The sequence below is a fragment of the Helianthus annuus genome, chromosome 14 (assembly GCF_002127325.2).
Source record: "Helianthus annuus cultivar XRQ/B chromosome 14, HanXRQr2.0-SUNRISE, whole genome shotgun sequence".
Taxonomy (NCBI): domain Eukaryota; kingdom Viridiplantae; phylum Streptophyta; class Magnoliopsida; order Asterales; family Asteraceae; genus Helianthus; species Helianthus annuus.
In genome coordinates this window covers 172,972,516-172,985,216 of record NC_035446.2, presented here as the reverse complement: position 1 = coordinate 172,985,216, position 12,701 = coordinate 172,972,516, and the positions used below count along the sequence as shown (strand labels likewise).

The window sequence follows — 12,701 nt, the reverse complement described above, 5'->3', positions numbered from 1 at the left end:
TAATTAATAATAGTTACGTGAGTTTAATTAGGTTTTTAGTATTCTTATATAGAGTTAATTGCCCGGATGGTCCCTGTGGTTTCACGTTTAGTCCCCACCTTTTGAAAATAGCAGGTATGCTTCCTATGGTTTGTTATTTTGTTACTCGGATAGTCCCATGAGTAGATATCAGTTAGTTTGAAATAGCAGGTATGCTCCCTATGGTTTGTCATTTTGTTACTCGGATAGTCCCCTGAGTAAATGTCAGGGGACTATTCGAGTTAGGGGTGTGCACGGTTCGGTTCGGTTTTTGGGTAAAATCAAAACCGAAACCGAAATGTCGGTTTTTGGGTTTTAAAAACCGTTCGGTTTCGGTTTTTTTCGGTTTTTACGTCGGTTCGGTTCGGTTTTTTGGTTATTTCGGTTTTTGGAACAAAATTATGTAAGATTCAAAAAATAAAAAGTATAATTTATATTATAACAATCTTTTTATATGTTTATATTTAAGTTATTATAGTTCACCTCTTTATTTAGTATTGTTTACATAAACCTAACCTTCTAATATATTTTTATGTTTCTTCAAAGTTTTATTAAATTTAATTTTTATATTAAATTTTGTTATATCTTATAGGTAATAACAAATCATTTCAGTTATAATGTTTTTATTATAAACACTTTACATTCAAGAATAAAATTAACATTTTCTACTAGCATTGGGTTAAACACTTAAACAATTTAAACTTAAACATAAAAATATATGGATTGTAACTTATCAGTTCGGTTCGGTTTTTTTCGGTTATTGAAAACGTTTATCCGAAAACCGAACCGAAATTTTCGGTTATTAAAAATCCGAAAACCGAACCGTCGGTTTTTGTTTCGGTTCGGTTTTTTCGGTTACTCGGTTACGGTTCGGTTATTTCGGTTTTCTTGCTCACCCCTAATTCGAGTAACAAAATGGCAAATCATAGGGAGCATATCTGCTATTTCCAAAAGGTGGGGACTAAACGTGAAAAAACATGAAACTACAGGGACCATCCGGGCAATTAACTCTATTCTTATATGATAAGAAATAACTAACCCACAAAAATGAAAATTGATTGAAGAGGCACGTTGTCATAATCTATTATTAAGGAGTGGTGTTGTCATCACGTCTTGATTATTCTACAATAAAATCCTAGCCTGTGCTATTAATTTATCTGAATGCAAGTATTCTAAAGATACAACATTTGAAGGCGTAATAATGAATTATGAAGACATCCTAGAAAAATTGTTATTGTTTATAAGTGTTTATAAATATTAATCGAATGGGATTTTCTGTTCGTGCTCGTTCGTTAAGGAAATGTGTGTATTCCTGTTTGTTTGTTAATTTTAGGTAACGAATGCTCATGAACACAAATAAAAACAAACAAGTGTTCATGAACAGAAATATAACACACTGGTACTTATTAAATATTTTATTTGACAAAAATCTGAAGTATTTAAATAAAGAAAACACACTATCTAAAACAAACAAACATAAATGAACACATTATCAAACATAAATGAATGAACAATACCCCTCTTTATGTTGGTTCATTTAACAAAACAAACCGAATTTTGTGTTGGTGTTGAATTAACGAATACAAACAGAAGGAACGTTGGGTTTGTTTGTAGCAACAAGGGGGTAAAAGAGGAAATAGTAAAAGAAGATGGGGGACTTTTAAAATGAATTGAAGGTTCTTTCTTTCTATGCCGAGGAAGGGAAGGGAAGGCAGAGCAAAGCAAAGCAAAGCAAAGCAAAGCGCGTTCAACTGTGTTTGACAGGAGGAAAGGGAAGACGAAGCGATAGTTAGTTCCAGACAGAAGAGAGGAGAGGAGAGGAGGATCCGTTGGTGAGCAATGGAGGTGTTTTATTACATGGTTTTTGGGGTTTTAGGGTTGATCGTCGCCGCTCTGGAGTTGAGTAAGACCAACAAAGATCGAATTACCACTTCCCAGGCTTTTACTTCCTTCAAGAACAACTATCTCCTTGTTTACTCTCTCATGATGGGTACTTTTCATTCCTTTTCTTCTTAATTTAGGTTAAGATCTGATTGCCGGATCGGGATCTTTGAGTCAGATTTGAAAGAAATCAAACAACTAACTAAATGATTTGATTTGATTTGGGTGGTGTAGCTGGGGACTGGTTGCAGGGTCCCTATGTCTACTACCTGTATACAACATATGGCTACGGAAAGGGGGATATCGGGCAGCTCTTCATTGCTGGCTTTGGCTCATCCATGCTCTTTGGCACCATCGTCGGCTCTTTAGCTGATAAACAGTAACTATGCTCTCACTCAATTCAATTCAATTCTCTTTTTAATAATCCATAATAATAATCTAAATCTAAATAAATCTATATGATGAATTTCAGGGGCCGTAAGCGAGCATGTATCACATACTGCATCACTTACATACTCAGCTGCATGACCAAACATTCTCCCCAATACAAAGTTCTACTCTTAGGCCGTATTTTGGGCGGTGTTGCTACCTCTCTCCTCTTTTCAGCATTTGAATCTTGGCTTGTTGCCGAACACAACAAGCGAGGCTTTGAACAACAATGGCTCTCCTTAACCTTCTCCAAGGCCATCTTCCTCGGCAATGGTCTCATTGCCATCCTCTCTGGCCTGTTTGGCAACTTTTTAGTTGATGTTGCAGCCCTTGGACCTGTCGCCCCCTTTGATGCTGCAGCATGCATTCTTGCCCTTGGCATGGCCATTATACTCTCATCCTGGGGTGAAAACTACGGAGACCCTTCCGAGAACAAGGACCTTCTTTCTCAGTTCAAGGGTGCCGCTGTAGCTATTGCTTCTGGTATCATATCCTCCTACCTAACCTACTCAAATGCTTCATTCATAATAATAATACCCCTTTCACTCATTATTATTATTATTATTCTGTGTCAGATGAGAAAATTGCATTGCTGGGAGCTATACAGTCTTTGTTTGAAGGCTCCATGTACACATTTGTTTTTCTATGGACTCCCGCCTTGAGTCCAAATGATGAGGAGATTCCACATGGTTTCATTTTTGCCACATTCATGTTAGCATCAATGCTGGGAAGTTCAGTTGCTGCCCGATTGATGGCCCGCACCTCACCTAGAGTTGAGAGCTACATGCAGATTGTGTTTTTGGTTTCTGCAGCATCACTTTTGCTTCCAATTGTCACAAATGTACGGGGTTTTTGTCTAACATTTAACACTTTTTTTCACATTTATTGACAGAAAATGTTGTGGGTTGTTATTTGTGACAGTTTTTTGTATCTTCTTCTGAGATGAAAGATGGAGGCATCTCATTGGGGGCTAGTGTTCAACTTGTTGGGTTTTGTGCATTTGAGGGCTGTGTTGGAATCTTTTGGCCATCCATCATGAAGATGAGATCCCAATACATTCCTGAGGAGGCCAGAAGCACCATCATGAACTTTTTCCGCATTCCTCTCAATATATTCGTCTGCATCGTCCTCTACAATGTACGTAATTCAAATTCAAGCTCGAGTATTTTCTTTAGCTTTTGATGCGTAAGAATATTTTGGTTGTGCTTTGAAATTGCAGGTGAATGCATTCCCTATAACAATCATGTTTGGAATGTGCTCCATCTTTCTTTTTGTGGCTGCAGTGCTGCAGAGGCGATTACTAGTCATAACAGACAAGTCAAGTAAGTGGTTTATGCTGTCAACTTATACCAGACTACATTATTTATGCACCACCACAAAGCTACATCCCTATCAGTGACAAGTTACTGTTGTTAAAGAGTTGTTTTGTGTGATTAATTTCAGAGTTGGATGATTGGACATCGATGAAAGAGAGAGACATTGAGACTGAGCCCCTAAATGATGACTAAAATTATTACAAGGTTGAAAGAAGACAGTTATTGAAGAAAGTATTATTTACACCAAAGCCAGAAGGCGCCTTATTTCTGCGATGTATAATTTTGCTTCTATTTTGTGCTTGCTTGTATGAGAGACCTTAACAACTTTGGTCTTGAGTGTTATTTAAATACCATATGATTCTTTTATAACATCATCACACAAGTCTTGCTGCTATGCCTATGGTCACATGCTTTGTTGGATGATCAGAATCCTGATTGGATCCATCGTAGGGTATTCTTAAATTGTAGAAACAGCCATATTGAATTGTGGAAATAGAAATTAGTAAGTTGAACAACCACAAAATATCAGTTGGAAGTTGGAGCTGACTAAAGAAGGAACAATGCATAATAAACATTTAACAGCAATACAATAAATTTTATGATGTTCCAATAATAAATTACATTACAGACAATAAGAATACAGACAGACAGATATACAATAAACAGCAACTAGAGGAGATGGCGGCCTCGCTTTGCAGGTGCTGAAGCAGTTTCTAGGTCTCCAATGAAGAACAAGATTCTATCAAGAATCCCCATCTGACGCTCATTTCTACCCATGATCTCATCTCGGGTGTAGCCTGCTGCTGCTGCATGGTCTGGTTGCAGACTTCTTGAGCCCAAATGCTTTTGAATTTGTCCCTGGTGGATCAGGAAATAGTCATCTCCCTCCCGTATAATCTTGAGGCCCCTGGATAGAGTAACATTTCAGTCATCCCTTTTTAACAAGAGGCTGTTGAATTAAATTACTTACAGTCCAACACGGTCACATCGATCCTGAACTGCATATACATCTTTCCATGATTTAGAAGAATCAACAGGTGCATAAAATACGGCTCGGTCTATTCCCCATCGCTGTTTAAATAGGTTAGACCAGAGATCATTTTCTGAAGCCACCAGCTTCCACTTCCTGCAAACTTGAGAAACACCAAAAAAAGCCCTCTTGTAACTAACTCAAGTGCAGAATTGACACAACAAGTCACTTGATACATACTCATGTTTCTATGCCTGTGTTTATTATATAGTTTCCTTTCTAGCAACCAGTGAGGAGTTGTTTCAATTGCAGCATATTTAAGTTGATGTAATCAGAAAACAAAAAACTGGATCAAGTGTTGTATTTGTTTTCTTTAGACATTAACCGGTGAATTCAGATGACCAATTACCATTACTATTAGAGATGGATCGATTACCAGTCAGTATTCCCCTTTGAATACAATTACAGATCTTAGCTATGACACTAAAAAAATAAAAGAGATAAAGACTGACTGACCTTGTTGAGCCGCGACTAGATCCTGATGAAGATCCAAGAAAGAGAAAACTTTGATACAGAGATCGGCAGGCAGGTTCTCCATCTTTCAGAAAGAATTCAGATAGATTGATTTTCCAATCCAATCCAATCTCTCTATGTATGTATGTATGCCTCATCAACAAGTAACCAACTCCACACGTGTCACAGACCTTCTTATCTTTCCTCACGTCACGCCACGTCACGTACTTAATTAGTTAATTTATAATTTTTAATTAAAATAAAAAGGTTTTGGTGATATATGGGGAGGTGACAAGACAGACAGGGAGCCGGAAGGAAAAGTGTAGAAGACATGGAAGCCAGCGGCTGTGATATCCACCTGGTGTCCTCCACCGATTCTCCCGAGTTCGGTCGGTTAAAATGGGCAGTAAGTCATTCCTCCATCATCGGACTGGACGCCGAATGGAAGCCCGTCCGAGTTCACCAGGCCACTTTTCCTCCCGTTTTGCTTCTCCAGATGGCCTGCCGACTACTCAACCAAGAAGACTCCCCCCTTGTTGTTTTCCTACTCGACCTTTCACAGCTTCCTCTGCCCGATATACACCACCTACTCACTCACGTATTCCTCTCTCCTAATATTCTTAAGCTAGGGTTTCGATTTAAACAGGACCTGCTTTACCTCTCCTCTACTTTTCGTTCCCATTCTGGTGGTGGTGGTGGTTTCAATAGGGTAAGTAGTATTCCATGAGAAATTGATTGATTGCTTGTTGTGTTGTGGTATTAATTAACAAACAAACAAACAAATAAGGTGGAGCCGTATTTGGATATTGCAAGCATATACAGTAGTCATCTACACCACCACAAGCAAACCAGAAAAAAGACAAACAGCCTTTCATCCATATGCCAGGAACTTCTAGGCATCTCTCTTTCAAAGGTACCTCTCTCTCTCTCTCTCTCTCTCTTTCTTTCAGTCCACACCTTACTTACATTTTTTCTTTCAGGAACTTCAATGCAGCGATTGGTCTCTACGTCCTCTTACACAACACCAAATTACTTACGCCGCTTTAGACGCTCTTTGTTTGATTCACATTTTTCATGTTTTTCAGCAAAGACTTCTCAAACAAGGTAGGTTTTTCATTCCCTTTCTGTGTTTCTAAATGAACATAATACTATATACATTACCTTGCTGCATTCCTAATCAAAGCCACAAATATCATTTTTTATATTCCAAAGCTGAGACTTTTGAGGACTTGGTATATAACATTGATAAGGATATACGAAAGTGTCATCCTCCGGTTTAAACTCCCCATACACATTGTGTCTATTTACTTCTATTGCCCTGTTTTCAGCTTTTCAATTTTGAACAAACAACAGACATTCTTACATGATCATTTTAAGTTTGGGTGTTTATGTTAGGAAATCTTACACCAACACAACTATGGAAATATTGTATACGAAGAATGCACCCACACAAATCATGAAATATTATTATATTATGGGATGCCAATGTGGGGCTAGCTCACTTGGTAGAGGCTCTTGCCTCTTAGTGGGAGGTCTTGGGTTCAATCGCAAGCAAGGAGTAGATTAGGATTTATCTGGTGTAATTTAGGAGTTTGTAAGCTTTGCCATTCAATAAAAAGTAGCTTGGGCGAGTCAACTTTTTATAGCACTAGATGGACAGCTGAAGGCATAAACACAAAACCATTAGCTCATTGCTCATTCAAGTTCAACTTGTAGAATCACTATCACTTATGATTGTAGTTTGCTTCAGTTTGTTTGTAAACCATGCTTTTGCACTTTAGAAAGTGGTATACTCACAGTAGTTGGACCTGGACGTTACTTATGATATAATATTCTTCATAGAAGGCTACTTATGGCATAGTCATACTCATGGTAGTTGGGCATCTTTATCAACAACATATCTCAATTGATGAAATTCTCACCGATAGTCTATCCACAGTGAAGAAACCCTCACCTCGACTGCCCAACGGTAACCCTACACGGTGACGAAATATCTACATCGACATCCTTTTCTTTTATTTGATTTTACAGATTTTCATTGTCTTTTTACAATATTATATGAAAAACAGTGAAGATTCTTATATTATTTATGTTTGCACATCAGGTGTTTGCAGTTTTGAGTGTGAGAAAGATAGCACAAACTGGCATATCATATATAGTTGTTTTTCTTAACTTGTACCCTGTATCATTTATGTGTGCACATTAAGTGTTTGTGAATTCGTCTATGAGAAAAGTAACATGCATTTTATATCATTTTTTCTCTCTAATTATAGTTAGCACAACTCATTTGTTTTTTAAGCGTTATAGCTAAAAAAGTCAAACTATATGGATTGACAAAAGGGTTTCCAACGTGTCCATCAAACATGAAAAGTGTGACGCCGTTGTAATGGTTTGACACACTGCTATAAAGCTTTTGCATTGCATCAAAACCCATTACGCCAGTGCCTCTAACTTGGAAGAACCCATGTAATGCGTTTTGATGCACAAGCTTTATAATGACACGTCAACCCACTACAACGGTGCGTCACACTTTCCAAGTTCAATGCATTGTTGTAATGGGGTTTGACACACCATTGCAAATGTGTGCATTGCTAACCGTTTAGGTTTCGGTGCACGACCCCTAAGTCCGCTAGGGTAGTGTCTTTGACCTCACTTGCTAATTGCCACTGCTAGGGGTACAATCTCCTTGACCTTTACTTTTCGTATGCACTAATGTACATTTTGATGCAACGTTGTAATCAGCGATACATCAAATTCTATTACAAATGCTGTTAAAAAATAACAAGGCTCTTGTAAATTAAAGAGTATAGCATTCTAGATGCTGGCAAGAGCGCAGAAAATTGAGTGTTCTTTATCATAACGTTTTTCGTGGCAGAAGTATATGATATGAGTTATTTAGTAATATGATATGAATTATTTAGTAAAAAGACTGAAGTAGATTATATATTTTGAGGTTAGTAGTTTGGTGGAAACTATTTTTTTTAAATTTAAAGCATAAGTTAAAGATGTGCGACTGCATTCTTGCTTTTTCGGCATTTTGCTCCTTTGTACGTATTAACTTTTTATTTATTATAGTTTTGCCACTAAATATTTTTCACCTTCATTTGATGCTATTAAGGGATAGATTTTTTTCCTACACCTTATACCAAAAAAAAGCCCTTTTTACAATGACCTCAGCCTATATAGGTTATGTTGACTGCAGGAACCATTCAAAGCCTCACTGAAGTTGAGTATTCAGATCTAAATCTTGGGTTAAGGCAAATTCTTCGGGAACCTGATAATTCTAGTAGAATATTGAGGACCACATATTGTGAAGCTGTAGAGATGGTGAGAGCTACTATGCTTGAATACCCTCGAAGGCAACTGGAAGCAAGTTTGAAGAAATCAAGTTGGGATAGCAGCAGCATACCCCCCATGGATTATACGCTCTTGCAGATTGTAAGACAATATGGTGATAAATTAATTTTAACGGAATCAGACGGAAAGCCTAGAACATCAAAAAAGAAAGGAAAAAGGAAATCCTCTACTGGGTTTACATGCAAAGAAAAACAAGTTGATACTATTGATGACTGGCAAGGCCCACCACCATGGGACTCTTTGTTGGGTGGTGATGGATGCCCTAAGTTTCTCTGTGATGTCATGGTAACCTCACACTTGTTATTTTTCTTATAAATTTACTCCAAAATCTCTTGCTAAATGTTAGTCCCTTTATAACAACTTAACTATTTTTTGATCTGGGATGTAGTTTAAGAAAAGTAACTGACTATTGTCACATGTTGAAGTGCCTTTTAACAATTAAAAAGTAGTAGAAATATTTAAAATTAGCATCTGAGTAGGTTTTGCTAAAGTTTAAAGAAAGCACCGTATATGGACATCCCAATATGAAAATTCCATATTTATATAATATGTTCTCCTCATCACGGAGCCAAATGTAGGACTTGGAAATACTATTACAGTGGTTTTGTTTTTGTTTGATTAATTCAGGTGGAAGGATTGGCAAAACATTTAAGGTGTGTTGGAATTGATGCTGCTGTTCCCTATTCTAAAAAGCCGGAAACTAGGTACAGCACTTAAAAGAAATTGATCATTTTTAATCAAGTCCAAAAGTCTGTTATTGTTATGATTTTGAGTGTAGTGGTATGAATTTTTTCACTGTCATCGTTACTCCACACAACCTACCACTCATTTTTATTCAGAGGTGCTGATGCATTCTTTAGTTAGTTGGTGGGAAGTTGTCCTTGTAGGGGACTGGGATGGAGATACTTTATTCTTAGTTATGTAGTATTATATTATACTTTATTATTTCATCTTTCTACTTACATGTCTATTTTCTTAAGATTTTTTTTCTTTGTTCATCTTCAGGGAGTTAATAGATCAGGCTATTAAAGAGAAGAGGGTTATTCTGACCAGAGATGCCAAGCTATTGAGACATGAATATCTGTTAAGAAATCAGATTTATAGGGTCAGGAGCCTTCTAAAAAATGACCAGCTACTTGAGGTATTTTAGTTACACGAGAATACTTTTAACTAGTTGATTTTTTGAGAGCGCCTGTGTAAAACCAAATATTTGTAGGTAACTGCTATAATGTGGAGGTGTTTAATGTATGTAACAGGTGATTGAAACTTTCGAGTTGAAAATATGTGAGGATCAACTGATGTCAAGGTGCACAAAGTGCAATGGCAAATTCATCCAGAAACCATTGTCAATTGAAGAGGCCCTTGAAGCAGCAAAGGGATTTCAAGTTATCCCCAACTGTTTATTCGACAGGAATATTGAGTTCTGGCAATGCATAGACTGCAATCAACTTTACTGGGAGGTAACCACCATGCTCCTCTTTTCATCATATGTTGTTGTTACTTTCAAGAAAGTAATCTTTGGATCATTAATTGCAGGGAACACAATATCACAATGCAGTCCAAAAGTTCATTGATGTCTGTAAGATTACCTCAACTGACTGAACTGGAAGCTTAGGCTAAATCTTTTCTTTGTTGTTTTACTTGAGTAGATGCGGCTCAACGACACACAAAGCACATCATTTCAATTTTGTAAAAAAAATTGTTTCATTTCATATGATAATGTCACTCCGTACAAGTTCCTTCGATAATATATGCATTCTAAGAGTTGATCAAATGATGGTCCAAAATGATAGTTTAGTCATTAGTGAATAGGGGACTCGAGCACTCTGCGAGTTTTAGCTTGAGCCATGAGTTGTTGGTCAGATTTACATGCCCAATCAGTAGCAGAATGGCTAAGAATTTCTTTTTAATATATAGATAGGGCTTCTTGTCTTGTAGATGGCACATATTGCATGTTAGATGTATCATGTATCCATGACAGAGATTATATGCTAACATTTTCATACACTTCTTCAACTTTACTTTTACTTTTACTTTTAGTAATGTCTAGTAGATGCTACGAATTATATCACACATCCTTACTTTTTTTCACATTATCAGCATATTTTACGTTTAATTTTTGTAAACAAATTATTTTAGAGATTTAAATAGACAAATAAAAAAAATTAACAAATACAATATTTAGATTTTGGTAATATCAGCAAAATTAAAATACAGATTATGAAAATACTTTTAAATTTAAATGATTAAAAACTAAATTAATTATATTTTCAATGATTAAAAACTAAATGAATTAAAACTTTTTTTTATAGATAATGAGGATTATTTAATACTAGTCACACCAAAGGACTTCTACCCTAGTGGTAAATTGGTTTTCTTTAGACCACTTAGTGTGGGGTAGAGCCCCACCAACACCATTTCCCGGGCACTATCAAGGGCTTCGTGGTCAGCTTGGCGAGCGCTAAAAGTTGAAACTTGGTCATTTGAATGGCAATGATCGTTGCCAACGGCCATTTAAAAAAATAAATAAACATTAGATATATTACGCAAATCATTCAACCAAACAACATACAATCAGTGGCGAAGCTTGACCCGAATAACGGGGGGGGGGGGGGGTCGAAAACGTATATACCCAAAATTTTCTATAGAACCGGGGGGTCGAAAACGTATATACCCAAAATTTTCTATACGAAAGTTACATATATAACACTACTGATTGAAAAGTTCGGGGGGTTGGGCGCCCCCCGGCCACCTTCTAAGCTACGCCCATGCATACAACCTAATCACAACTCACAAAACATCCTAAACCCTTAAACACTTTAAATCCTCACCAAATTTTTTTTTGTAAAAAATGTCTTTCGACTCATTTTAGGAAGACGCGGGAATGCAAGACGACTTGATTATCCAAGCTGCTAATGAGACAGTTCAACTTTTAAGAAATGAAGCTGAATTGTCTCAGCCACATACAAGACAAGAACCCCTTGAATGAGATTGGTTGGATGCCCATCAACGTTTGGTAGATGATTATTTTGCTAAAACCCCTTTGTATGAGTCGCTGACTTTTTTTTTTTTAGATTTCGGGCGATTTAGAACGCGAGTATATATAAGATGCTAGATATAAACTTGGATTCTCTGGTTTGCAAAATGTATAGCCGCAATTCGTTAGCTGGCGTACAACATGGCAACGGATGCATGGGACGAGTAGTTACGAATGTCAGAAAGAGTATTCTTTTAATTTATTCTTATTATTATTATTATTATTGTTGTTGTTGTTGTTGTTGTTTATAATCCTTTTTATATTAGACCACCCGTAGTGGGTTTTTTTTGGCCGCCCCCCCCCCCCAAAAAAAAAAAAACAAAACAAAAAAAATGTCCCACTACCGCCCCCAGGGGCATTTTTCTTCAAAAATTTAATTGGGGCGTTCCAAATCAAACGCCTGGTGAGATTCTTTTGGCCAATCATGTCACTACCACATTTTAAACATTAGTTTAATAAAAAAAACAAAAATAATAATGGGTAATAACTGCAGGGGCATTAGACCACTACACCAGTTATAAGATAATGCCCAAAAGTTGCCTGGACCGCCATATGGCGGATAATGCGCAAGGGTGGGGCATTATCTTCCTCTCCCACTACACATGATCTTATTAGGTGTTATCAACCTCTACGGAAGGCAACATATGAGGAATCTGACGTCTACCGGCATCCCACTTTTATATGAAACCCACCAATGAATACACGGTTTCCCTTGATGATAGGTAGCTTAGCTTGTACGCATTGGATGTGGGTTGCTTGTCTAACTGCTTGGAAAGGGCAACACCATCGAGGTGACCACGATTATCCAACCCTAATACTACAAGTAGTCGCATATCAAGATTTATGGATTTGATATGCGTTATTTGATTTGGTCGATGAAAACATTGATATTATAGTTTTACAATCATCAAATCTGTTTGATGATGTCATAGATGAAGATGACATACAAAATTGCAATGAACAGCCTTGTTATGGAGCCATTTACGTAAAAAAAATTAAATATTAGTATTTACAAAATTGTATCGAAAGGCTTCCCAATTTTGGTGTGTGTCTATGTATATCAAAGTATATCACTAAATACTTTATTAGTATTTAGTTAATGAGTTAATATGAAAAAAAAAAAAAAACAACAATTTAAAAAACAAAATTTAATAAAGGGTTACCACACCAAAACTAGAAA

General features: G+C 36.8%; 3 protein-coding genes across 4 annotated transcripts; 2 read left to right on the top strand and 1 right to left on the bottom strand.

The window, feature by feature from the left end:
* The first annotated feature begins 1,633 nt into the window (after positions 1-1,633).
* LOC110935903 (molybdate-anion transporter) lies at positions 1,634-4,018 on the top strand. Its single transcript, XM_022178249.2, has 7 exons — positions 1,634-2,008; positions 2,134-2,278; positions 2,372-2,811; positions 2,904-3,169; positions 3,250-3,465; positions 3,548-3,650; positions 3,772-4,018. Exons 1-7 carry the CDS (start codon positions 1,858-1,860, stop codon positions 3,834-3,836), a joined length of 1,386 nt encoding a protein of 461 aa, XP_022033941.1. The 5' UTR covers positions 1,634-1,857; the 3' UTR covers positions 3,837-4,018.
* Positions 4,019-4,187: 169 nt separating this feature from the next.
* LOC110935905 lies at positions 4,188-5,963 on the bottom strand. Of its 2 annotated transcripts, none has more exons than XM_022178251.2 (3): positions 5,131-5,963; positions 4,615-4,777; positions 4,188-4,551 (listed from the first exon to the last, which is right to left on the bottom strand). In XM_022178251.2, exons 1-3 carry the CDS (start codon positions 5,210-5,212, stop codon positions 4,314-4,316), a joined length of 483 nt encoding a protein of 160 aa, XP_022033943.1. In that variant the 5' UTR covers positions 5,213-5,963; the 3' UTR covers positions 4,188-4,313. The 2 variants fall into 2 exon arrangements, with proteins under 2 accessions (XP_022033943.1, XP_035839504.1); XM_035983611.1 differs by having other exon boundaries at positions 4,615-4,770; positions 5,131-5,810.
* LOC110935902 lies at positions 5,399-10,258 on the top strand. The gene is made up of 8 exons (XM_022178248.2): positions 5,399-5,836; positions 5,915-6,040; positions 6,108-6,231; positions 8,330-8,769; positions 9,112-9,188; positions 9,490-9,625; positions 9,741-9,944; positions 10,021-10,258. The coding sequence occupies exons 1-8, from the start codon at positions 5,459-5,461 to the stop codon at positions 10,084-10,086; spliced, it is 1,551 nt and encodes a 516-aa protein (XP_022033940.1). The 5' UTR covers positions 5,399-5,458; the 3' UTR covers positions 10,087-10,258.
* Positions 10,259-12,701: the final 2,443 nt, after the last annotated feature.